Here is a 27,325-nt window from a genome sequence, read left to right on the forward strand (position 1 = left end):
AATTTAAAACAACTTACAAAAATCACAAAAATAGGGTGGATCCTAAAAATATACATCTCAGGTGTCAAAGGCCAAAGTAAAGAAGTGAGTCTCTGGCATTCGCCGAAAACTGTATGATAGGGATAGAGGAAAATGCAGATCACATTTAAAGCTGGATTTATCAAAAATGCACTTTCTGAAACAATATGAGAAATGAAACATAGTCATCTTTTGAAATTCACACATATCTGAATTTTGCATTGCAGTTCTGCAACCGAACCATGTTTACAAAGATATATATACTAGGTGCTAGAACATCAGATATTCTGGTGTTACCATTCAAAGCCATCTCAACTGGAGGCAAATCAAAAGGGAAGCACAGTACTGTGCGAGAAGGTTTTCCCATTCTAAATCAACAAGCTCTCAAAACTGCTATTTGCCTTGCTAGGGGAAAACATACCGGTTCCTGCATGTTTTTCCCAATGGGACAAATTTAATAGCAGCTGTGGGGCCTTGTTGGTGGTGGCCTTACATCTATCTACAAAGTGAGGTGCCTACGGCCCCTTTGATTAAGGTTTTTAAATGGACTTTTAAAACCCATCTATTCCAAGTTGCTTTTTCTTGGTGGCTTTATGATAATGCTGGTTCTGAGCTACAGTGATAGGTTTTACTAGCTTCCATGCATTGTTTTAATTAACTGTCACATGATAATTTTGCATTGTATTTTTATGGTTACTTACTGTATTTTATATATACTGTAAACCACCTAGGGAGGTGTTTGTCCAGGGGGGAAGGGTAAAAACCTCTCCCCAGTACTGTAGCCCCAGCCCAATTCTGTTCTCAGTGCTTTTGTCAGAAGATCCAGCCATGGATCTCTTATTGTCTTCTCTAGTTTAGCCTCAGTTCTATGCATTATGGAAAACTGTTGGTTTTTATTTATTTATTTATTTGTTGTATTTATATCCCGCTCTTCCTCCCAGTAGGAGCTCAGGGTGGCAAACAAAAGCACTAAAAACACTCTAGAAACATCATAAAAACAGACTTTAAAATATATTAAAACATCCTTAAAAACATATTTTAAAAAAAATCTTTAAAAAAAAGCTTTAAAACATATTTTTTAAAATAGCTTTAAAAACATTTTTTTTAAAAGAGCTTTAAAATGCATTAAAAAGCAATTTGGACACAGATGCAGACTAGGATAAAGTTTCTACTTAAAAGGCTTTTTGAAAGAGGAAGGTCTTCAGTAGGTGCCGAAAAGATAACAGAGATGGAGCCTGTCTAATATTTAAGGGGAGGGAATTCCAAAAGGTAGGTGCCACTACACTAAAGGTCCACTTCCTATGTTGTATGGAACAGACCTCCTGATAAGATGGTGTCTGCAGGAGACCCTCACCTGCAGAGCGCAGTCATCGACTGGGTATAGAATCATAGAATAGTAGAGTTGGAAGGGGCCTATAAGACCATCAAGTCCAACCCCCTGCTCAATGCAGGAATCCAAATCAAAGCATTCCCAACAGATGGCTGTCCAGCTGCCTCTTGAATACCTCCAGTGTCGGAGAGCCCTCTACCTCTAGGTAAATAAGGTACATAAGGGACAAGATGGTCTTTCAGGCATCCTGGTCCCAAGCTGTATAGGGCTTTGTACATCAAAAGCAGCAGCTTGTACTTTAATCCGGTACCTTTTTAGATTTTTATTCACAATGTATACAAATTTATTTTAATTCTATTTTTTAAAATTGGTATAAATTGCACTTTCAGAGAAAATATAACAAGGTAGCATTACAACATAAAAATGCAGTATTATAATAAAAGCAGTAAAAAACATCAATAACATATCAATAGAAACTCGTTGGTAAAAAAAATGTTACATTCCAAAAGCCTGTCTGAGCAATACAGTTTCTACAACAGGTCTGCAAGAAAGCTGAGATGACTTCTGCTGAACCCCTATTGGCAAGGAGCCTGCCATACTAAAGCCTCCACCTCTATTAAAGGCTGACCAAAGCTCAGGGGCATGGGGGAACCACCAAAGATTCCCCATCAGAAGACCTCAGTGATCGAGGTGGAGCATAAGGAATCAGGCAGTCCTTAAGGTCCTTTGGGCCCAAGTTGTTTAGAACTTTGTGAATTAACACAAGAACCTTGAACGTAGCCCGGAAGCAAATCAGTAGCCTAACCAGTCATGAAAACTTCATAAAATTCTAAAATCACAACATATGGAACAAATGGCCAATATGGAATCAAATTAATTCTCTAAAAATGCCTGGCAGGCAGCAAAATATAAGAACATAGGAAGCTGCCTTATACCAAGTCAGACCAATGATCCATCCAGCTTAGTATTGTCTTTACAGACTGGCAGTAGCTCTCCAAAGTTTCAGAGGGTTCTCTCCCAGCCCTACCTGGAGACGCTGGGGACTGAACCTGGGACCTTCGACTTGCAAGACAGATGCTCTACCACTGAGCTATAGCCCTTTCCCATGAAACATGGGTCCCTGCCTGATTTCAGTAGGAACAGCATTCCAAAACACTGGTGTCACTATGCTTAAAGCCTTGGTTCATGGAGAAACTAAATAAATGTGAGATCAGTTGGAGACAGTTAAGAGGGCTTCGCTAGATGATCACAGTGATTATGCTGGTGTATAAGGGACAAGACCTGGTCCTAGGCAGTTTATTATTTATTTATTTATTTATTTAACACATTTATATATCACTTTTTAGGTGGACTGTTTATAGCTTTATATGCTAAAAGGAATACTTTGAACTTAGCTCAGTAATACACTAACACTATTTTAAATTAATATTGACTGAAAATGTTACCTGCAGGCTATGTTATCAGCACGTGACTGAACTTCAACATGATATCTTGAAAGATACATTCTGATAAGACCCAGGACTCTGTTGAAAATGGACATATCCATTAAAAATATATGGCCAGCAGAATCTCAGGTATGGGTGGGAGTCACTGGAAAACAATTTCATATACTGGCAGCCAGTACAGACCTTTCAACAGCAGTGCAATATGTTGACAGGGAACAACAGCAATGGAAGCCACACTCCCAGTATGTGAATTCTCTTTTACCACTATTGGGCAAGATACAAACCATCATGCAAACAACAAGGTGCATCATCAGTGGGTTTAAGGGGGTTGAGCTGAGCACATGGAACCACTATTGTTGCTTCTATGGATGTAAGGGAGTGAGGTTAAAGGTAAATGAAATGCAAATAGAAAAAGAACAACATAAGACAGTGATGATTTCCTAAATGCAATACCATACCAACCACAACAAGATTCCTATGAGCAAGGCAGAAAACTCAGCATCCCACAACCAGTCAGGATTCCTAGCCAAAAACCAAAACTAAAAAAAACCTGGCAGCCAGTCAGTCAAGGTCACAGAAATCCCCATGCAGCACAACCTGACCCGGGGGCTGCAGTTAGTGCGGAATGCTGTGGCCCGATTGCTGACATGAGTGAGATCCTATCAGCACATAATACCTCTGCTCTGAAATCTGCACTGGTTGCCAAATTGCTACCAGGCCAAGTTCAAGATGTTTTCTCCATATTACGGGTGCCACATAGTACTTGTTCTGCTCTTGTAAGAAATTAACCCTTTACTGTGGCAGTACCTACACTTTGGAACTCCCTGCCTATTGGGCAGGCACCTTTATTATACTCTTTTTGGCACCTGCTGAAAACATTTTTGTTTAGGCAAGCCTACCCAGTTATGTTGAAGCTATTTTGTTTTTTATCTGTTTTAAATCATTATTTTATTATTTTGAATGTTTTTTAATACCTTTAACTGTTTTTGCCAATAATTTTATTGTTTTAATTCCTTCTGTAAACCGTTTTGAGGTTTTTTACAATAAAATACATAAATAAATTTCAGAGTCACTGTCACCCTTAGGTCTCTTTCCTCTTTTAGGCACAAGGGAATCTCCCTTATACCGACTCAGGCCATTTGATACCATCTAGCTGAGTACTGATGACATGAACTAGCATTGGCTCTCCAGAATTCCAGGCAAGTCTTTTCCAGAGATTGAATTATGGACCTTTGCATGCAAAGTATGTGCCTTACCATTAAGCTACAGCCCTTCCCGTTTAAAAAAGTATCTTTTAAAATTGTTCTTTTCAATTCAGTAATGAATGCACAGTACACCTAGGACAGATCGACACAAAGCACATCAACACACATTTGAAGCACATGAATCCCATCCTGGGAACTGTAGTTTGTTAAAGGTGGTGGGAATTATAACTGTGAGGGAGAAACTACACTTCCCAGGATTCTTTAGGGGAAGTAATGTGCTTTAAATGCGAGTTGGATATGCTTTAAATGTATTGTGTGGACTTACTTCATAAACTTTGCCTGCATGTAAATCATTTCAATTAATTTTTTAAATGGAAATCAGCTACGAAGTTTATTGGGTGACCATGGGCTACTCACCATCTCTCAGCCTAATCTGCCCCTCAGGGTAAAAACAACAGAGGAGGGACTATGGCTACACAAAGAAAGAAGGGCACACTTAAAATGCAGAAGAAATAATAACGTACAACCATAGTGTACAATTAGATGCTTATCAGGACATAGTATGAAGAAATATTTATATAAGCATAAGTGTCAAAGATGTTTATTTACACAACCTGTAAAGATATTTATAGTGCAATCCTATGCACATTTACTGAGAAGCAAGTCCCAATGTATTCAATGGGACCTACTCAAACAGGGAAGTGTGCACAGGACTGCAACCTCTAGTGACCCACCTAAAATTCAGAATCATGCCACTTTAAGTTGTCTTGCAACTGCTTTATACCTTTTTGTGGTTATTAGATTTTAAATGGATTTATTTCTTATTGTGAGCTGCTGTGGTTTCCAGTCGGCAACCCTACCTCACAGGGTTGTTGGAAAGACTCCATATACACAAACACTGGAGATGTAAAAATATATACACCCCATATAATAGTTTATTGTCAAAACCAGTTGGTCATTGCAGAACATTTTTTTAAATAAAATCAGTATTAGTTTTCTAAAAAATAAGAGCAGTGACACCTAAGTAGGCCCTGCCTAATTGGTTTTTAAAATAGGGAGGGAGAAATATTTAAAACACATACACAACCCTTTGCAATGTTCACTTAAAGGTCCCATTGATTTACAGCACAATCCTAACCATGTCTACTCAAAAGGGAGTCCTACTGAATTCAATGGTGTTTACTCCAGGTATGTGGGATTAGCATTGCAGCTTTACTCCCAGAAAGCGGAGTATAGAATTTAAGGTTCAGATTGGGAGGGTTTACAAAACAGGCTATGAATTAGACAAATAAACTGCCCTCTTCAATAGCCCAGGAAAATTTAAACATGTTTGACTCCTTGTAATTAGAAAAGTATAACATTGTAATGACATCATAAGTTACATGTACACTTCTTTTAAATTTCTGTTCAAAATTGTTTGCAGTAAACAATTGCCTACCAAGATCCTGCTATGATTTTTTGTTCTACATCTCCTGCACACAGAAAGAAAGGGACCTTTACTACTGCTGAAAGCTATAAACTTACTCAATTTATGAGATTTTCAGACAAGCAAGAAAAGACAACAGTTTTCTGGCCTTGCAATGGGTTCTAGCTATTGCCTGGAGGTCAACAAATCCCTTGTCAATCACAATCCTGACTTCACTTATTGGCTACAAACCTGAAAGGGCGGGGTTAGAGCAGCCAGTTATGAACTCATTTAACAGAAGTTGCGGGAGGGCGGCTGATGTTTTGGTGTATATCTCTTGAACCAGACCACTTAGAAACTTTTTTTTAAAATGAAAGCTGGGAGTCCAGAGATTGGGGTGACTCACCCAGAGACCAGGGGAGGACCCCAAAAATCCAGAATCTCCGGCCAAAAACTGGAGACCTGGCAACCCTATATCTAGCAACAGAGGTCACTTGGGCTCCTAGTGACAAAGATTGATCAAGATCTGCCCATTGCTCCTTCAAACTGAATGTAACTCCATCCAAAACAGGCAATTGCCCTATTTCCCAGACACTGGAACCTTCCACCCAAAGGTCTCTGTCTTTCCAGGATTCAAGGTCAGTTGATTGACCCTTATCCAGTCCACCGCTGTATCCAGACACCAATCCAGACTAAGATGTAATGGATAAAATGATCACGTATTGTGGGGATGGGGAACCTGTGGTCTGTGGGTCAATCCTAGCCTGCCAGAGGGTCCAAGTTGTCCCACAAGGCCATTTTCCCCAAACCACAGCCACCCACCCATCAGCTGACATCATTTGTGATATCATCCAATGGTTGGGAGGGTGGAGTTAAATCCTACATTGGCACGTACAGCCAAACAGGAACACAAGGAATAGGTGCTGATCAGCAGGGGTTAAATCCTGCTCCGTTCAGCCGGATTCCATGAAAACCCCTTCCTGATTCTATTAAAGTCTCTTCCTGATGGAACCCCCTGCTAAAACTGAGGTTTAGCGTACCTGTTGAATTTGGCCCATGAGGCTGATACTCATAAGGATCTGGCCTGTGGAGCCAAAAAGGTTCCCCGGCCCTGATGTATGGCATGGGATTTTGTCTGGATTCCTGGCCTTGGAAATGTATCAAGATTTTACTTCTTGTTAGCAATACTCCTGCTTTTTCAGATATTTACATATGCATTGTTTTATTGAGAGTTTTAAAGGAACGAACTTAATGAGGGTTTCCCAACATTTTGATAAGTGAAGCACAGCAGTTTTTCTGGATTAAAATTAGAGTCAGGTTTCACTTATGCGTTTTCTTAACCATGCCATAAAAACAAATAAGAGGCCTCCTGGATCAGATCAAAGAGCCATCTAGTCAACCATTCTGTTTTCAACATTGGCCAGCTAGATGACCAGCCACACTATGCACAGCTTTTTGACGAAGAAGTGATAGAAATGTTATAAAGAAAAATATGCTTTAGGGACTTCCTTAAATCTGTTAATTGTATTACAGGCTGTGTCACTGAATCCTGATACCTGCTGCCTGCCTGTATTAGGATGGTATAACCATAGGTTGGCGTGGGGCAGGAATCTGTATCACATATGGCTTTTTTGCTTTAAGCAATATTGAGTACTGGATGCATCCAACATGGTGGCTTCATTTTTCAAAGCACTCTCCATGCAGTACTCTAATGTGCCCCACTCTCCTCTAATTTTACCTTCATTCCAGGAGTTCCATGTGCACCCCGAATTCCAGCTTCCCCAAAACATTTGCAGCAAACATGGCAGCATTCTCGTTCAGCGATAGTGTCCTGCAAAATAAAGAATGCCAGCCATTGTGACCATCTTCTTCATTAAGAACCAAGAAAGGTGTCCTATCTTTTTCCCTTCTCTTTCCATGAAGAAACTTACAAGCGCTCTCCATAACATGATCGGGAGTTCCAGGCTTCCAATGTGCAATGGCTCCTGATATCCAAATCCTCTACCAAACTCTATTTCTTGCAGTTCATGATATTCCTTAAAGTTTCCCAGGCCAATCATTAAAAATGCATTGAGTCCTGAAAAAAAAAATGTGTTAAAGCTATGTGATTTTCTAAAGCAGACATTTTTAAACTATATATTCAGGATTAAAAATAAAACTTAGGAAGAAGCTTTATAGAGAAAGGACAGCCCTAATGACTCCATACAGCACTTCTTGGGTGTTTAAAAAATCTCATTCTGGGAGATGATTTAGAACTGGCAAGTTTGCTGATGGCTGCTCAACATCATGGAAATCACCATCTACGGTATAGTATGGAAAGTTGTACTTTTCACTTAACGTTAACGGATACATTTGTAGAAAGTAAGCTTTTATTCATTTCTTATTAGAATACAAACTTTGATTATAATGTTCAGCCATATATTTTATTCATATTTATTTTTTTAAAAAACCCTAACTACTTGATTTCATTTCCTTTTAAGCAAAATGACTGTAGATAATTCATTTTCTGCATCAGTCTATAGATGGCTTTCATTAAATAGGGCCAAACCAGTATAATGAAATCCATAAAATTACGATAGTGTCCTGGTGTGCTTCTAGCATGTTGGCTACAGCTGTATCTCCACACTTGAGCAAAGCAGATGTGAAATACCATTTCTGAGCTTTCTTCTGGGAGGAGACTGCCAGAATCAGCTTAACAGATGGCGGGTACATTTTTCTGGATTTAAAACTGAAACACAGCTGTATAAGAATGCATTCTTTATTTCCATCGTGTTTTAAGAGAAACTCTCACGTACAGGCAGTCAGAATCTGATAATATCTGACACTTATTCTAAAACAGCTGACTTCATTCTTTTTGTTTCAAAAATTTTTAGACAGGTGATTGATTGCCTCCTTGTGAGTATTTGAGGACTGAAATGTATACCCCACTGCATGTGATCCTTTAAGGTAAATCCACATCTACTGAAATTAATTAAGATAGAAAAATATGAAGGAAGATAATGGCGTAGAGGGAGGGAGATAAGAAATGAAGAGGGGGAAATAATCTGTATATATTAAAAGTATCAGTTGTGTTCAGGCATACAAATAGTATCAGGGAACAAATCAGTTTTCAGGAAGAAATTGCACAGTAAGGCTGTAAACACACTAGTTTCCGGATCAAAGCATTTCCATTAGGCACACCTGGAGGGGAGAACGGGTTTATCAGCCGAGCAATTATGAAATCTCTTAGAAGCGAATTAAAAGAAAAACTGCACTCAGGTGGCTCCCACCAGGTTTTACATGGGAAAAGGGGCGGGGTTTGAGTAGCATCATGTGTCCTGGTTTTCAGAAGAGAGAGGTATAGACGCACTGGAACCAGCGGAACAGTGAGTCTGTTTCTACCCTTAGAATATTTAATGATTTAGTAGTAAATAATAGGAGTTAAGCAAAGAAATATGATAGTTTATCGAAATAAGATTAATATCAGTTTGGGAAGGAAGGAAAAGGAAAAGAATAAGAAACAACATGCTTTAGGGATTTCAGATTATTTCTTAATGGAAGTTTCAGAATGCCATCATCTCAGGCTACATATCAAGCTGCACGATGATCATGCATCAAAATTCCAGAGCTTGGAAATGTTGGCTTCGTATAAACCTGTCACAGGAGGTTCTGTTTGTTTCCTAGCAATCTATGCAAGGTGGTTGGCATTTACTAAATGCCTCCCATATGGATGACAATACAATGCCTTTTGTTTATCAGAAGATAAAGGGCAAGAGGAATAGGCAAGGCAGTCTCAAAGCAATCAACACATCCCTTGTTCTGTTCCTGGTTCTGCCTACAGATAAACACAATGTCTTGGGTATCATGGTGGTGCAGAGATGTTTTCCAGCATCTAGATACCTTTCCTGCGAAGAAAGTCAGCTGTTGATTTGAGCATCTCTATGGTATCATCTGGTCCGTCAGTAAAAACTAAGAGAACCTGCAATGAAACAACAACTGTGAGGATGGCATAAATATGTACAGCCCTACTTAGCAGAAATGGCAAATTTAAGACACAATGTATGGGGCTATGGTACTCCAGAAAATTGCAGCAATGATACCACTGCTTATTTGCGATGTTCAACTTTCTTAAACTATACAGATCCTGGCAATCTGTAACATTAACCATGTGAAAAACAGCTGTATCATAGCTAGGCTTTGACTGCTGTGAATTCAAAAGGGTTCCTTGGAAAGAGGGGATCATAGATGTTATCTTATCTATTTCAGCGACTAAATTTCCGTTGAGCCTCCATCTCCTAAACCCTAAGGAAAATAAAGGAAAGATAATACAAATATGATAGCCAGACAGACAAACCATGGGCAAAGCAAGGAAGTGGCTTTGTGATCCCCTCCAGATTTCTCTGCATGTCTCCAGGAGAACCTTCAGAATTCTGAACAGTCAGAGCATGGCTTAAACACTGCTTCTTCTCAAGAGATGAATGTAACATGTAGTCAGGTTCTCACCCATTGGACATAGTGTCGGCTTGCAGTAATGGTCGAGGTAACAACTATACAGTCATACACTGGAGCCTACTAGGTGCTTAACAATGCTCCTGTTCTGCAAGATCTTAGCAGGCAGCCAAAACTGGAAACTTATCAAAGCCCGATTGGGCCACCATACATGAGTGCCGGGCTGCATTGTGGTTGGCGGCTCACAGGTTTTGCAGGCTTCTCCTAGATTCAAGACCCTTAGAATGTAGTCAAGCTTCCTCATCAAACATTCTTAAAAATATACTCTCCTGAGTGTTTTTTTTATCCCAGGCCCAGCTTCGCAGTCTCAATGCATGGATGAGACGATGGTGTCGGCTGGAAGGGTTCGGATTTGTTAGGCACTGGGGAACATTTTGGGACAAGCCGGGCCTGTACAAAAGGGACGGGCTCCACTTGAACCAGAATGGAACCAGACTGCTGGCACTTAAAATTAAAAAGGTAGCAGAGCAGCTTTTAAACTGACTGAGGGGGGAAACCCGACAGGAGCTGAGAAAGGTCCGGTTCGGAATAAACCTCCCCCCTGGGATAAAAACCAAAGAAATGATGAAATTTTAAAAGGGGTAGGCCTAGAAGTAGGCATTGTGAGAGCAGGGGCACAGGATATAAATTCAGAAGAGCAAAATTACCACAAGCCTAACCACAAGTGCCAAAGACACTTGAAGAGAGACACTGCTTACAAGTGCCTGTACGCTAATGCTAGGAGCCTCCGAACCAAGATGGGAGAACTGGAGTGCTTGGTCTTAGAGAAGAGCATTGATATAGTGAGCATAACCGAGACCTGGTGGAATGGAGAAAAACAGTGGGATACGGTTATCCCTGGATATAAACTATATCGGAAGGACAGGGAAGGACGTATTGGTGGCGGAATCGCTCTATACGTGAAAGAAGGCATTGAATCCAGCAAGCTCAAAACCCCAAAAGAGGCAGACTCCTCCACAGAATCGTTGTGGGTGGTGATACCGTGCCTCAGGAGGGACTTAATACTGGGAACGATCTATCGTCCCCCTGATCAAAATGCTCAGGGAGACCTTGAGATGAGATATGAAATTGAGGAAGCATCCAAACTAGGAAATGTGGTAGTAATGGGTGACTTCAACTACCCGGACATAGACTGGCTGCATATGTGTTCCAGTCATGACAAAGAAGCAAAGTTTCTAGATATTCTAAATGACTATTTCCTAGATCAGTTGGTCATGGAACCGACCAGAGGGACAGCAACCCTGGACTTAATCCTCAGTGGGGACCGGGACCTGGTGCGAGATGTAGGTGTTGTTGAACCGATTGGGAGCAGTGACCACAGTGCTATTAAATTAAACATACATGTAACTGGCCAATTGCCAAGAAAATCCAGCACGGTCACATTTGACTTCAAAAGAGGAAACTTCACAAAAATGAGGGGATTGGTAAAAAGAAAGCTGAAAAACAAAGTCCAGAGGGTCACATCACTCGAAAATGCTTGGAAGTTGTTTAAAAACACTATATTAGAAGCTCAACTGGAGTGCATACCGCAGATCAGAAAAGGTACCGCCAGGGCCAAGAAGATGCCAGCATGGTTAACAAGCAAAGTCAAGGAAGCTCTTAGAGGCAAAAAGTCTTCCTTCAGAAAATGGAAGTCTTGTCCGAATGAAGAAAATAAAAAAGAACACAAACTCTGGCAAAAGAAATGCAAGACAATAAGGGATGCTAAAAAAGAATTTGAGGAGCACATTGCTAAGAACATAAAAACCAACAACAAAAAATTCTATAAATACATTCAAAGCAGGAGACCATCTAGGGAGACAATTGGACCCTTGGATGATAAGGGAGTCAAAGGTGTACTAAAGAACGATAAGGAGATTGCAGAGAAGCTAAATGAATTCTTTGCATCTGTCTTCACAGTGGAAGATATAGGGCAGATCCCTGAACCTGAACTAACATTTGCAGGAAGGGATTCTGAGGAACTAAGACAAATAGTGGTAACGAGAGAGGAAGTTCTAAGCTTAATGGACAATATAAAAACTGACAAATCACCGGGCCCGGATGGCATCCACCCGAGAGTTCTCAAAGAACTCAAAGGTGAAATTGCTGATCTGCTAACTAAAATATGTAACTTGTCCCTCGGGTCCTCCTCCATGCCTGAGGACTGGAAAGTGGCAAATGTAACACCAATCTTCAAAAAGGGATCCAGAGGGGATCCCGGAAATTACAGGCCAGTTAGCTTAACTTCTGTCCCTGGAAAACTGGTAGAAAGTATTATTAAAGCTAGATTAACTAAGCACATAGAAGAACAAGCCTTGCTGAAGCAGAGCCAGCATGGCTTCTGCAAGGGAAAGTCCTGTCTCAGTAACCTATTAGAATTCTTTGAGAGTGTCAACAAGCATATAGATAGAGGTGATCCAGTGGACATAGTGTACTTAGACTTTCAAAAAGCGTTTGACAAGGTACCTCACCAAAGACTTCTGAGGAAGCTTAGCAGTCATGGAATAAGAGGAGAGGTCCTCTTGTGGATAAGGAATTGGTTAAGAAGCAGAAAGCAGAGAGTAGGAATAAACGGACAGTTCTCCCAATGGAGGGCTGTAGAAAGTGGAGTCCCTCAAGGATCGGTATTGGGACCTGTACTTTTCAACTTGTTCATTAATGACCTAGAATTAGGAGTGAGCAGTGAAGTGGCCAAGTTTGCTGATGACACTAAATTGTTCAGGGTTGTTAAAACAAAAAGGGATTGCGAAGAGCTCCAAAAACATCTCTCCAAACTGAGTGAATGGGCGGAAAAATGGCAAATGCAATTCAATATAAACAAGTGTAAAATTATGCATATTGGAGCAAAAAATCTTAATTTCACATATACGCTCATGGGGTCTGAACTGGCGGTGACCGACCAGGAGAGAGACCTCGGAGTTGTGGTGGACAGCACAATGAAAATATTGACCCAGTGTGCGGCAGCTGTGAAAAAGGCAAATTCCATGCTAGCAATAATTAGGAAAGGTATTGAAAATAAAACAGCCGATATCATAATGCCGTTGTATAAATCTATGGTGCGGCCGCATTTGGAATACTGTGTACAGTTCTGGTCGCCTCATCTCAGAAAGGATATTATAGAGTTGGAAAAGGTTCAGAAGAGGGCAACCAGAATGATCAAGGGGATGCAGCGACTCCCTTACGAGGAAAGGTTGCAGCATTTGGGGCTTTTTAGTTTAGAGAAAAGGCGGGTCAGAGGAGACATGATAGAAGTGTATAAAATTATGCATGGCATTGAGAAAGTGGATAGAGAAAAGTTCTTCTCCCTCTCTCATAATACTAGAACTCGTGGACATTCAAAGAAGCTGAATGTTGGAAGATTCAGGACAGACAAAAGGAAGTACTTCTTTACTCAGCGCATAGTTAAACTATGGAATTTGCTCCCACAAGATGCAGTAATGGCCACCAGCTTGGATGGCTTTAAAAGAAGATTAGACAAATTCATGGAGGACAGGGCTATCAATGGCTACTAGCCATGATGGCTGTGCTCTGCCACCCTAGTCAGAGGCAGCATGCTTCTGAAAACCAGTTGCCGGAAGCCTCAGGAGGGGAGAGTGTTCTTGCACTCGGGTCCTGCTTGCGGGCTTCCCCCAGGCACCTGGTAGGCCACTGTGAGAACAGGATGCTGGACTAGATGGGCCACTGGCCTGATCCAGCAGGCTCTTCTTATGTTCTTATGTTCTTATGGAATGTGCCCTTGAACTCTGATAATGCTTCTTGTTGCCTGGATGAGGGGCATACAGGTATACAGTTGTGTGTAGAAATAAGCCTACTGTTCAAAGGTAAAATTCACATTCATTCACTACTTGCATGAGGCCCCCAGAAGGTTACTCAGAAGGGAATGTGGGCCTCAGCCTGAAGAGGGTTCCCTACCCCTGCTCTAAATAAATGAATACCATGCTCAGCTTGGAGGGAGATGTCAAGAAGGCTGCTTATAATCTACTGTCCATGACCAAGGAGGCCTGTTTATGCACTCTGGGTCACAGTGGGCAACGCATAATGCAGCTCATCAAAACCAGAGTTGCCACAATGGTAATACCAGGTCTCTCTGTCTCTTGCGTTCTCTGCAAACTGGTTTATTAATCCCACCTCACCACCACCATCACCATACAGCCTTCTGTAAGGGTTTAAGGACTCAACTTGGTTGCTGTTCAGGGTTGGAGTTCTAGCACTGCTCTCCCACCTCAGCAGAAAGGACCGCATTATGCCTTGATAAAAAAAATATATGGACACATTTTCCTACAGCATATGAATCCTTAGGTGGTGATTTGGCATGCCTAGAACAAAGCAAGGAATGGCTCAAAGTCCACTGAAACTGGTTCATATTTTGATGCCTTTTCCATCAGCCATAAAAGCAACAAAAAGAAAAGAAACCTCCTATTACCTTCAATTTAGCAGAGGCCAGGCTGAGAGATCTGTCCCAAAAGGACTGCAGGAAGCCTATATTCAAATAAGTGTCCACTGTAGTTTGCATAGCCAAGAATTTTTGAATGATCTCCTCATTATATGCTTCAAAGTCAGAGTCAAACAAGGACTGGCCACTTTCAGAAAACACTTGGTACCTAAACCTGATGTTGACGGGAGATTCAGCAATGCAACTGATATTGATCATGGAGCCTATTTGCTGCATGAGCCGCGGCAAATATGCTTGCATTTTCTGCTTCAAATGCAAGGCAGATGTAGGCCTCACATTCTCTGAAAGATCAACTCCTACAGAAATATCAATGTTGCAGTCTGTAAAGAGGGGGGAGAGAAATGAACTATCAGTTATGAAAGACAGACAATTCTGAAACACATGTTCATTATGATCTCTTAGTAACATGCTGAAAATTCAAAGACTGAAGTTCAAAGCACCTGAAAATTCAGCTAATGTAAACTGTCTGCATTGAATAAGGCACTTCAGTGACTCATCTACTTAAACTGGCTGAGGATATATGAATAGGGTTGCCATATTCCAGTTCCACAAATCCGGGCAGGTTAATTTGCATATTATGCAAATTATTTGCATATTAATACTTGGATTGTCCAGTTGGTTTGTTTTTGTGCCTAGGAATTACCACCAAAAACTGGGGAAAGATGTGAGAAATCTTTTTTTTAAAAGCAACATTTTTAGCCTTAAATGCCTAGACTCTAGTTTCCAACACTATGGAGTATTTATTGATTAATTAAGAGAATTTATATCCTGCCCTTTTGCTGTTAAAAACAGAGCTCAGCACAGCTTACAAATATAATAAAAACAATAAAAATACACAATCAATATAAAAAAATAATAAAAACACAAAATAGCAACAAACATAAAGTAAGTCAGGGCAACAGTACGGTTAACCATATACGATATATTTCAAAGATGTAGTGGGTGGAGAAAAACAAGAAGCCAAAATGCTAGGAAAAGGAGTCTTTCACACCACATGCTCAGTTCTAAATACTGTTGCAGCAAGCTTTACAGGTTCCTCCAGTATTCCACTGGTGCAGGCACTCAGACATTCAAAGTATCTGTATGTTTCTTAGGTTTTATAAAAGCAGAGCTTTGCTTAACTCAAAATTTCTTCTCCCTTTGATCAACCACATCTACACAGGTTCCACCTCCCTACTCAAAATGAAACTGGGCCTGGAAGTGTGCAACAACCCCACACATACCTTGCTAATTAGATTACCAATGCCAGGATGTCTGTCTTATCGACTACTCTCCTGCTCCCCCCCCAGGCATCATGAAAGACCCAGTCCTGGGCTCAGAAAGAAAATAAATATCTGGTCCTCTTCAAAGTATTGATAAGCCTCTTGTTTTAATTGAAATAATAATTATAAATTCTTGTTCTTATCACTAATGGGAGTTAATTATCTTGCATATGCTGCTGTTGCTTCTATGGCTGTAACGGAGTGAGGTTAAAGATAAGTGAAATGCAAATAGGAAAAAAAACACAAAAGGCAGTAACACTTTCCTAAATGTAATACCATACCAACCACAACAAGATTCCTATGAGTAAGGCAGAAAACTAAGCATCTCACAACCAAAAATATGATAAATGAAGAAATATTTATATAAAAGCATGACTATCAAATATATTTATTATTTACACAAACTGTAAAGATATTTATAGTGCAATCCTAGGTTTATTTATTCAGAAGCAAGTCCCAGCGTATTCAGTAGGGCTTACGCAAACAGGGACAGAAATGCAACTTCAAGTGATAAGCAACTTCATTCACACAACCCAAAATTCCGAATCATGCCACTTTACGCTGTTTTGCAACTGTTTATACTTGTTTTTATGGTTATTGGATTTTAAATGGCTTTATTTCTTTTTGTGAGCTGCCTTGGTTTCCAACCCTACCTCACAGGGGTGTTGGAAAGACTCCATACACGCACACGCACACACTGCAGATGTATAAATACATACAGCCCATATAATAGTTTATTGTCAAACCAGTTGGTCATGGCAGAAAAATCAGTATTAGTTTTTAAAAAATCAGTATTACTTTCCTACAGAATAAAAACTGTAATACCTAAGTAAGCCCTACCTACTTGCTTTAAAATAGGACTGGAGGGCACAAACACAATTCTTTTTTACATTCACTCCAAAGTCCCACTGATTTTCAGCACATTCATAACCATGTCTACTCAAAAGTAAGTCCTATTGAATTCAATGGGATTTACTCTGGGCATATGGGATTAGCATTGCTTTTACAAAAAGCAAGCATTGGGAAGGTTTTCAAAACACTGCCCAAGATCTGACTCCTGCACACAAGAGGAAAAAAAACTGAAATGTATATACTTACCCAATTTATGAGATTTTCAGATAAACAGGGGGTGAAACCACCATTTTGTTTTCTAGACACTGCCTAAGGTCAATGAAACTGAAACACAATCCCTGATTGGCTGCAATCCTGAATGGACGGGGTTAAAGCTATGAAGTGCTATACAGTACTGTTTAAAGAAAGATTTAACAGTCGGGGGGCGGCGGCTGACGTTTTTATGTATATCTTGAGAACCGGACCACCTAGAAACTTAATTTTTTTTAAAATTAAAGGTGAGAATGCGGGCCACCTAAAGGGCTAGCCGGGCACCGGGTGGCATGCATAGAATCCGGGTAAAACCCGGCTAACCAGGCAATATGGCAACCCTATATATGAAACACCATACCAAGCTGCCAGTGGATTGAGATGCTTGATGATATACATTTGTTCTACTTCCAACAGCATCAGCAGCAGAAAGATTGGCCATTAACTCCTGCTGCAGTGATATAGCAAGTGAGTCAAATGGTTATAAAATTTTATTGTATTGCATGTATTAATGTATTGAAGAAAACTAGGGAGAGTAAGGGACAGAACAAAATAGCACTGATACCACTCCCGCAGGTGGAATGATTCAAGGAAATGCTAGTTACATTGGCAACCATGCTGGGTTTCTCCACAGATCCATAGCATAAACAAAACATAAAAGGACTACTTGAGATATTGATTTCCACTTCTTAAGGAAACAAAAACAAACCTGCCTGGAACAAAATGCAACATAATGAACCATGTTGGCCTAGGCAGCGCTCTTGTTCATTTGCTTGAGTTATCTTTTTTTATACAGCTGTCATTGATCTCCTCTTTTTGTGCCATGGCATGGCTCATATATAGGGCTGCCCAGGCCTGGCGCCAGCAGGAAGCCAGTAGGGCACACACCTGAAGGCCAGTGGAGCTCAGAGGGCCCCTGGGAGGACTGAACTCTTGCTCCAAAATCCACACAAACATTGAGTTTTGGGGTGTGATTTACAGCACATGTCAACCCCTTACCCCAGGTCTCAAATCACACCCCACGACCTGACACCAGCACAGATCATGGAGCTCCACCCTCCCAGATAACCCCCTGCCCAATGAAGCTGGCACGGGATTAAATAGGCTCAGCCGCCCTGCCTCCCATATTGCCACATCAGTGCATGTGAAAGCATGTGCACACAGTGCACTAGTGTGCTGAACTGACAACTTGGGAGGCAGCACAGCTGGACTTATTTAACTCCATCCCGGCTGCATCAGGGGGGTGTTGGTGCACAAGGGCCCTATCATGCCTGGCTCCGACCCTGGGACAGCTGAGCATCCACTTGAGTTTGCTTAAAATCTGACTGGCAGTAGCTGCATTTATAAAGAATAAATAATCAGACTAAAAAGGGTGACAGTCCACATTGCACAAGCCGCTCACTGCAAATGTGAAGAAAGGGCTACAGGAACATCAGGAAAAATCCACATAGGGCAATGATTTGGTGGTTGTAGAGCTCTTTTAGATAGCAACAACAAAAATTATATAGAAAAATGCTGAAGAACAAACAAACGGTGAATACTGTTTAATTATTATTAATACATACATGCATGCATACTATTTATAGGCTGGCCTATAAAAGAAATTATCTGGATAGCTTACAAGATTTTTTTTTTAAAAGGAAAAACTAAAATATCCAAAATTACAATAAAAAGCAGCAACTAAAACAAGTTTTTAAAAAGCCACTTTAAAAACAGAGAGCAGAACAACACAACTTCACAGTTTTAAATCAATTAAAAGCACAATGCAGAGGAATAAATATTCATAAAGCTAAAACTGTAGTAAACCGACCCTGCCCACACATCGCCACCACCTAAATTAAGGAGCCCTGCATGCGTGAGGGAAAGGGAAACTGTAGCAAGGTTACAAATAGGCATGGCTGGGTTTGCAGATTTTTTTTTGTCATGCCACAGAAAATGGCATATGTATTTTGGTTTTCCTTTTCTTTCATTGAAGACATTGCCATTTGGGGCCAGCTCAATGCCTCAGTGTTATGGACCTTTTATAAGCCTTACAAGACCCATTTATCTAGCAAACCTTCACCCACGTGTTCAGTAGAGGTACATCAGAGTTACAATCGCCATGAGTTTAGAGGACAGTTCTCTGTTTGAAGGGCTGTGTGGTCCAAGCCTGGTTTAAAGAGCCATAAAAGAAGTGGGAGCAGGAGGGGCCTGGAAGTTGGCAGACTGAGTAACCACATAGGTCACCTGGTCACAGTCTTCCCCACTCTGGTGGGATGGCTTGTATCTTAATTTAAATTACTATTATTTCCAGTGGAGGCTGTTGGCTCCGATGTCCTTGGGGCAGTGAATCCACTCTGGGTTTTAGTTCAAACTTTCAAGCAGCTGTCCAAGCTGGTCAGTACAGACAGCCATGAAAAATTCTGGTAGATCTCAAAGTACTTTTTTTGTCATAATAAAACTGTACTCTGCTTAGGCCACTTCTCTGCGTCTTCCTCAGTCTCTGAGGAATCTTATGGACATTTTTTTATTTAGACATTACAGAATTCAGGCACTTGCTAATTCCAAGCTAAATAGGGACACATAAGAACACAAGAAGAGTCCTGCTGGATCAGGCCAAAGGCCCATCTAGTCCAATGTTCATCACCAAGTTTAGCTGGAAGTGGTGCCCTGCCCTCCCCTGTTCAAGGCAGCCAGAATGAAAGTGCTGGGGAGGGGGTTTATTCAGGTTGTGGGGACGACCATATTGGGGAGCTGTTGTCTGTAGCAGCCAGGCATTGAACAGGTGCTGGCCCTCAAGCATTCTTGGAAGCCCTGAGCATTGCAGTTACCTCTGCAATGAAAACACAAGGTCAGCTTCTCCCTTCTCCCCTTGCCCTGTGCCGACACCAGGGGTGTAGTTATTTAGGCTCTTGGGGGGTTTAGACACCTTACGTTTTGGGGAGCAGGGTCCCTATGTCTCCAGCATCCTACAAGCCAATCAGCATAAAAGGGGTGTGCGTGCTGGCCACGGAGAAGAGTGTTCTAACATGCTTCCTTGCCCTTTCCTGCTGATTGGAGCCAATCAGAGTGAAAGGAGGTGAGTCAGTCACTGAGATGACTCTCCTTAGTAGCTAACACTCTCTCCTGTCATGCTTATTGGCTCCTTGGGAGTCTGTTGTAGGAGAAGGCATTAACAAGGATCTCATTCTCAGTCCAGTAGCAATAAAAAGGAGGAGAGGTGTGTGTGGCTGTGGCTATCATGAAGGGACCCTGCACTTCTGAATTTGCCACTGGCTGACACTATAAAGCCAGAGACATACATACAAAAACTGGTTCATTCCCATGCCCACCATAGTGGTACAAGATTAGCTTGAATATAAGGCCTCAATCCAAAGAAGGGAGGGATAGAAGGCAGCAGCACTAGGATAAGAAATGAAGAAACTTCAAAGATGCACAAGAATCTGTTTATTAGGGCCCAGCATGTTTCAAATCAAAAGGCTTTTTCTGGAGTTTCTTCAAAGAAACTGCTTATTTCTTTATTTTATTTAAAACTTCTACTAAACCACCCACTTAATTTTTTTTTTAAAAACCCAAGTGTGTACAAACAGTACACATTGACATAAAAACTGCTTAAACTATCTTAGGCACTAGATAGCCAAAGTTCCACATGATAGTTTCATCAAGTGTTTTCAAAGAATTAATTTGATCCAGTGTTAGCCATTTGTTCTGTATTTTATAATTTATGATGTTTTCATGATTTTATAGTACACCACCATGATATTATTCCTTATGGGTTGGAGGTTTATAAGTTGTTATGTACCTTCAAATTGATTACGACTTATGGCGACCCTATGAATCAGTGACCTCCAAGAGCATCTGTCATAAACCACCCTGTTCAGATCTTGTAAGTTCAGGTCTGTGGTTTCCTTTACGAAATCAATCCATCTCTTGTTTGGCCTTCCTCTTTTTCTGCTCCCTTCTGTCTTTTCTAGTGAATCATGTCTTCTCATTAAGTGTCCAAAGGATGATAACCTCAGTTTCATCATTTTAGCTTCTAGTGACAGTTCTGGTTTAATTTGTTCTGACACCCAATTACTTGTCTTTTTCTCAGTTCATGGTACGCACAAAGCCTCCCCCAACATCACATTTCAAATGAGTTGATTTTTCTCCTTCCCACTTTTTTCACTGTCCAACTTTCACATCCGTACATAAAGATCGGGAACACCATGGTCTGAATGATCCTGACTTAGTGTTCAGCGATACATCTTTGCACTTGAGGCCTCAACTAAATAAATTAGTTCTGCATGCCCAAGGGAATTTTAAACTCAAAGAAGCAGCTCTACTCAAGAAACTCATGTTTCACAACAGCACATTAAACCTAATAAGAACATAGGAAGACCCAAAGATCAGGCCAAAGACCCAACTAGTCCAGCATCCTGTTCTCACAGTGGCCAGCCAGATGCTCATGGGAAGCCTGCAAGCAGGACCTGAGTGCAACAGCCACTCACCCCACATGTGATTCCCAGCAACAGGCATTCAGAAGCACACTGCCTCCAACAGTGGAGGGAGAACGTAACCATTGTGGTTAGTAGACACTGCTCATGTCCAAGACCAATGGATGCACCCAGTGAAACTTTTTGGATCCCAGCCCGATTTTTAAAATATGTCAGATCCACATAAGATAAACACATGTTTAAAAGGAATGAGTGAAGTTGGGTGGGGGGTGTTAAAGACTATACTATGCTTAACTGCCATATGCCAGACTCCACCAGTGCATTTGCCTCACCCCTCTCCCTCCCAGTAACCAACAGCAACCTATCTTCAGGGACGCTACAAGTAGCAGCTCTGCCCTGCCCAGTAAACTGCTTCAGCTTCTGACCATATATGAAGGGTGAGCAAGAAATAATAATAATAATAATAATAATAATAATAATAATAATAATAATAATAATGTGGGCTACAAATGAGCCACTAGGAGGTGCTGTTGTATAATTTTGCTATTCCCTATTAACCAGTTATTAGTTCCCAGGCTGGTTACCTTCTGGTTGCACATCTTTTTTGGAAACATCTGGATTATGCATATGCTTGACAACATTTTGCATGCAACAGACTGTATTTATCATGGCTCAAACATCCCAGCTAACAGCGTGTAAGGTTAAATGGAGGGAAAGATTCCTAATCTAAAAGCTTCCCAGCTGTTAAAGCAGCCCTTTCTGAAATTCCTGCTAGTTCCAAATCTCGTTTACCAAGGTCCTGTGCAGCATTCACCCTTCTTTGTCTTTGCTTACTAGAAATACAATGGCTTGATTCGGGCAGTCATAATTCCCTGAACAGCACTGGGGACTCTCCGATTGCCACCACATACCAAACAGGGGTTCAAATCTGCTTCTGCTATCATAGATTTCTGAAAGTGCTTCAGAAGTCACTTCCATGAATAATGTCATTGCAGAACAGGATTTGTTTATGTGCCTCCTTGCAAATTAGATCCGTGCAAGTCAAGAGTCCCAGAGAGGTTTGCCATGCATCAAAGAGAGGGTAGGGCACACAGTATCACTTGGCACAGCCCACCAAGGCAGATGGGCAAGGGGGTCTAAGTGGCAAAATACCTACTCTGTGAGCCAAAATGTGCATAAACCAGCCAGTTCAGTTATGCTCGGCAGCTGTTATAGTTTGTATCAACTTCCCATCCTATTGTCTCAGCATGTCACTAAGAGGCACCAGCCTTCCAGCAGTCCTTTATGAAGAAAGAGGAAGGGCCTGTTGCCTACCTGGCCAGCAGTAGGTTTTATTTTGCGTCCCTGCCTATTCCTTGGCTCATCTTAGACTGTTTTGTCTGCAGTTTGACATGCATGACCCTGATTTTGATTATCAGTTTGATTAGATATTTTGGACTGGCCTGATCTACTAGGTTTGACCAGACCCTGGGCCTGCCTGAACATTGCTCCTTAATTGTCCTGAGGTCTCTGGGTCTTTAACAACTTAGCCCCTATGATCCTTATCCTGTTCTAAATCAGGTGATTATAGAATTGGGAGGGAGTCTATGAACCATCCAGTCTAATCTTACAATTCCCAAGGCTGCCCATTCTAATTTATCTTGAAAACTCCCAGGAATGGTGTATTCTATAATCCGCCTAGGAAGCTTGTTTATTTATTTATTTATATCTTATTCAGTGGTTAGGTCAAGGGTCACTAGTGTGGTCCCCCCAGGCACACAGGCACCCACAGAGACTTTCCCTGAAGCCCACTGGTTCTCCTCCCCCTGCTGAAATTAGAACTTAGAAGTATGCTGTTGTAACCAATAGACTAGGTTGCAGTGTGTGCTTGGTTGGAAAGAGGTCCACAAGTTTCTATGGTTTGAAAATGTGTCCATGGGCCCAAAAACATTGGCCACCCCAGATTAGGACAAGCAACGATTCTCCCTTTTACTTCTTCCATCCCCACCAGTAAAACATAATCTACTTTTCTCTGTGCTAAACATATTCAGTTCCTCCAGTGTCTCCTCTGGATCGATTTCTAAACGTCAGACCCTGCCACCCTTGGCTGTTTCAGGAGGAAGGGCAGGATATAAACTGAATAACTACGTAATCCTTCTGGTTCATCTGTAGTGTTCTTGAACATAGTATGCTAGGTGATTTTTTCCCAATAAGGTTGTTGGCTTCTATTAATAACATCTCCAGTGAAGACTGGCTAACATTCCTATGCTAGAAAGAATGTATAGATTTAAAAAAAAACTATTGCTGAGAACTTACCCTGACTAGGTGGATCCCCAGGATCACAGATCTCTTTGACAATCTTCCTTTCAATAGTTTGCAAAACTTCAAAGTTCTCCACCACATAGACTCTGCAAGCATCACCAGCAATTCGAAGCAGCTCAAAGGAATTTCTCATCCCTATTCCTATAGCAAAAACTTGGATCCCGTCTTTTCTTAGAGCAATGGCTGCCTCATCCACAGTATCGTTGGACTGCCCATCAGTAATGACAATTAGAGACTGCAACACATCTTTGTTTTTACGGCCCCCGTTGACAGGCTCAAAAAAGCTTTTGACAAACCTCAACCCCTCGCCAGTGAAGGTGCTGGTTTTCAACTGGACAATGTTGTCGATCTTCCCCTTTATAGCAATGTCAGTCTCGAATTCATTAAGATAAAATTCTTTCTGAGGATCTTTGCTGTACTGGGCCACCCCAATCCGGACTTTGTCCTGAGCAATGATGAAGCTGTCTACAATTTCCTTCATAAATGTCTTCATAGCAGAGAAATTGCGTGCCGATATGCTTCCTGAGCCATCAATCAGAAACACGACGTCTGCCTCTTGAGTGCCACAAGCTGCAGAGGAGCGAAACAAACCACTTTGCTACGAGGATTAAGTCCACGCTTTTCCTCATAAAGACAGAAAAATAAGAATTAGCCCTTACAATAGTTAGACAGCTATTCTCAAAACACACCTACTAGGAAAAAGTTCCACTGAACCCAGTGAGACTTACTTCGACAAAGTCAAGGACAGGTGCAGACTGAAACCTTTGACATGTAGACCTTTCTTTTTATCGCCTTATCCTGTCTAGTGATGACTGCTTTTAGTATTCTCAGTAATCAAGCATCAGAAATCAAAAAATCACATTAAATTGGTCAGTCTCATGTCTCTAGAGAAGCTATAGACTCATTACATTAGATGTTACTTGCATCCTAAGAGAAATTCATTGAACTATCTAAGGTTGACAGGGGAACCACATTAAACACACTGTCAGAGAGTTTAGGATTTACTTATAATGGTGCATCTTCTAAGGGCTGGTTCACATATTTATTTCATCATTATGCATATGGCGTATGATGTGGGATGGACTGTAGAATGAGAGTGTGTGTGGTTGCATGCACATGTAACTTTTGATTCATTTGAACCTTCCTACTCAAAAGGAAGGATGAAATTTCACAAATCAGGTAATTGGGTATAGTCATATACACCTGATTTGTGAAATTTCATCCTCCTTTTTGGTGTACATATGGTATGTACTTATCTTGTACTCGTCACAAAAAGTACACTTGTTCCAACTCTGTCAAAATACATATAGCATTCCTGGTGAACAAATAATCCTTGAAGTATCATTCTGTGTTGTTGAGCTCTGCCTGCATAATCATTATCCTGAGATAAATATCCTTTAAGCTGAGTTATACTAAAGTCTTTGTCACATTTCATTTCACTTTTTAATCTCTTGTGGGCCCTAAACTATTGTTCATTTTCCAATCAAATGCGAGCTCTTCTTAATTTGGCTACGGTGCTGATTTCCAGAGTCACCTCCCCCAAACTGGCAGTACGAAGTCATCCATTGGGAATAGAGCCAGGGACTGCAGAGGTAAGAGGTTACTGTAGCACCAACTAAATGCCCCCATTCATCTGTTGTCCCTGAAGGGTTTACGCACAAGACACAGAAGTAGGTTCAAACACATATTGCAGACACGTGTCTTGAACTAGGGAGGTAACAGAAATGATATTAATATTAATAATAAGTTAGCTGTGTATAAAGTTCATTTCAAGGATTCCGTTACCTGGCTTTGATCCATCACATATTACACTAGTGATGTTTTCATGTAAACTTTCCAATGCATTATAACTTGGAGTATAAAACCACCTTCCCTTGTCACCGGCAATCTCTTCGAGTTCTGTTCTACTGGCATCATCTATCCCAATGGCAATGACCTGGATCCCTTCTTGCCTCAAAGCCTGTAAGGCTGCTGGAAGATTGGGCCTATCAGTTGGTGTGGTTGGCTCCTCAGTGATAAGCACAATGATCCGTGTGACACCAAGAGAGGATGTTCGGCCACCATAGGCCACGTCAAACCTTTCCCTTGCAAAATCCAAAGCCCTCGCTGTAAAGGTGAACTCTCCAAAAGGCATCAACTTGGAAATGGCTTCCCTGAGCTGATTTTTTGTGGAGTACCTATTCAGCAGGAATTGCTCTTCGGGAATATTACTATAGATAACTGCCCCAAACTGTACATTGTCTTTTCCCATCACCGTGTCATTCACAATGGCCTCCATGAGCCACTGAACAGCCTTGAACTGCAGTTCTGTAACGTCTTTTGATCCATGCACTACAAAGATGATATCAGCAACTTCAGTTCGTTTGCACACTGCAATTGGAAAAACAAAGTGTTATAAATGGATTCCTACTCTCCCTGTTCCATCACCAAATATTTCTTTGACCTCTGTTTAGCAGCCTCTTTTACAAGGATGATTTTTTTTAAAGCGGCATAAAATGGACAGAGTGACTAAATATAAAGGAGAATTGGACTCCTAAATTTTTAATAACTGTAACAAAGAGGGAATTTTGACTGGTACAGCTTGTCATCCAGGGTAACAGAAGCCGAACAAGCTGAACTCCTTTTTTGTACAACTGTTCAAGATACAACAGTCTTGTCCTTCTTGGCATCTAATCACCTTACTGAAGAATCAGCAGCTGGTGGCACTTAATCCCACCCTTCCACTGTAGACACAGCACTCAAGGAAATTTACAACCATTTTGAAACAAGAAAGTAAAATAAAGTAAAAATAAAAATAAATAAATACCCAGGGCTGGCTCAAGATATTTTGCTACTTTTAAAAAAAGGACAAAATGGTGCCCCCTTCCACAGGCCAAGGGGACTGACAGTTGACTCTCAGTTCAATGCTAGCAATTGACTCTTATAACCATCATTGCAGATATAGCTTTCCTCAGATGCCTGTTGAATGGGAACACCTGAGGGTAACAGGCTCAATTAGAGGCCCCAGGGCAGGTTGCATTGTACACATAGCTCTGTCCTCCAACAGCTTGCTGCTGCTCCTCTAATGGTACAGCCAGCCAGCCCTGTAGCCAGCCTTCCTTGTTAGGTGGGGCAGCCACATTTCTAGGTGGGGCATTTGAGGGGGAGAGGCGCATAGCGCCAGCCAATCCCCCCAACTGGTGGAGAAGATGGGAGGGCCAGGGGGAGGCGGAGGCAGTGACCTTCCCCTTCACTCCTCCTCTGTTCAGAGAGTGTAACTTAACGTCAATGAACTTTAATCTGTTGAATTATGTCACCCTTTCTTGAGAGATCCTCAGGAACACCAGACTCAAAAGTTTGACTTTGCCTATACAGTAGGGCCCCGCTTATACGGCGGGTTAGGGACCAGGCCCCCGCCGTAAAGCGGAAATCGCCGTAAAGTGGAACCCCATAGACTATAATGGGTCACGTCGCGCGAAAATGATGCAAAATGCTGCAAAAGTGCAGAATCAGCTTTAAAACGGGGAATTTCCCCTAATTAAAAGCCGCTGCATCAGCAGAATGCTGGAAAACAGAACACCATAAAGCAGGGCCCTACTGTAGCTACAGTCCTCTTTCACCTGTCCCTATGTTCCATTTCTTCATGACCTGAACTACTCTGGTAATGACAGTGAGCTTCTGAGCTTGGCTTTCATGCTCCAGTAGTTTTCTCAGTTTTAAATTCTACCCGAAAACCAAACTTGTTTGTACTGCAGGTTTAGAAAGCACAAAGCAAAAACAAATACTTCAGGGTGCATTTGTTAACTCCTCCTTGATAGTCCCTCCTTCTAGTCTTGTTCCTGACCTTTAGATTTTCCTTCCTGTTGGACAATCAAGGGGAAACTTTTTAAGTGGCTGTTACATAAAAGACTACCTAAGCAAGAGGAAACTAATTGTGGGAAGCA

At 41.3% G+C, this 27,325-nt stretch overlaps 1 protein-coding gene across 1 annotated transcript in view; it reads right to left on the reverse strand.

The window, feature by feature from the left end:
• The window catches only part of LOC133365554 (collagen alpha-6(VI) chain-like), a 146,826-nt gene that overhangs the window by 65,245 nt on the left and 54,256 nt on the right, over positions 1-27,325 (reverse strand). The window contains exons 11-16 of the mRNA XM_061587620.1: positions 25,188-25,772; positions 23,397-23,972; positions 14,294-14,643; positions 9,283-9,361; positions 7,335-7,480; positions 7,142-7,234 (exon numbers count right to left, since the gene is read on the reverse strand). Of these exons, the coding sequence (XP_061443604.1) occupies positions 7,142-7,234; positions 7,335-7,480; positions 9,283-9,361; positions 14,294-14,643; positions 23,397-23,972; positions 25,188-25,772 (1,829 nt within the window). The remainder of the gene's footprint in view (positions 1-7,141; positions 7,235-7,334; positions 7,481-9,282; positions 9,362-14,293; positions 14,644-23,396; positions 23,973-25,187; positions 25,773-27,325) is intronic.

This window comes from Rhineura floridana, chromosome 10 (assembly GCF_030035675.1).
Source record: "Rhineura floridana isolate rRhiFlo1 chromosome 10, rRhiFlo1.hap2, whole genome shotgun sequence".
Taxonomy (NCBI): domain Eukaryota; kingdom Metazoa; phylum Chordata; class Lepidosauria; order Squamata; family Rhineuridae; genus Rhineura; species Rhineura floridana.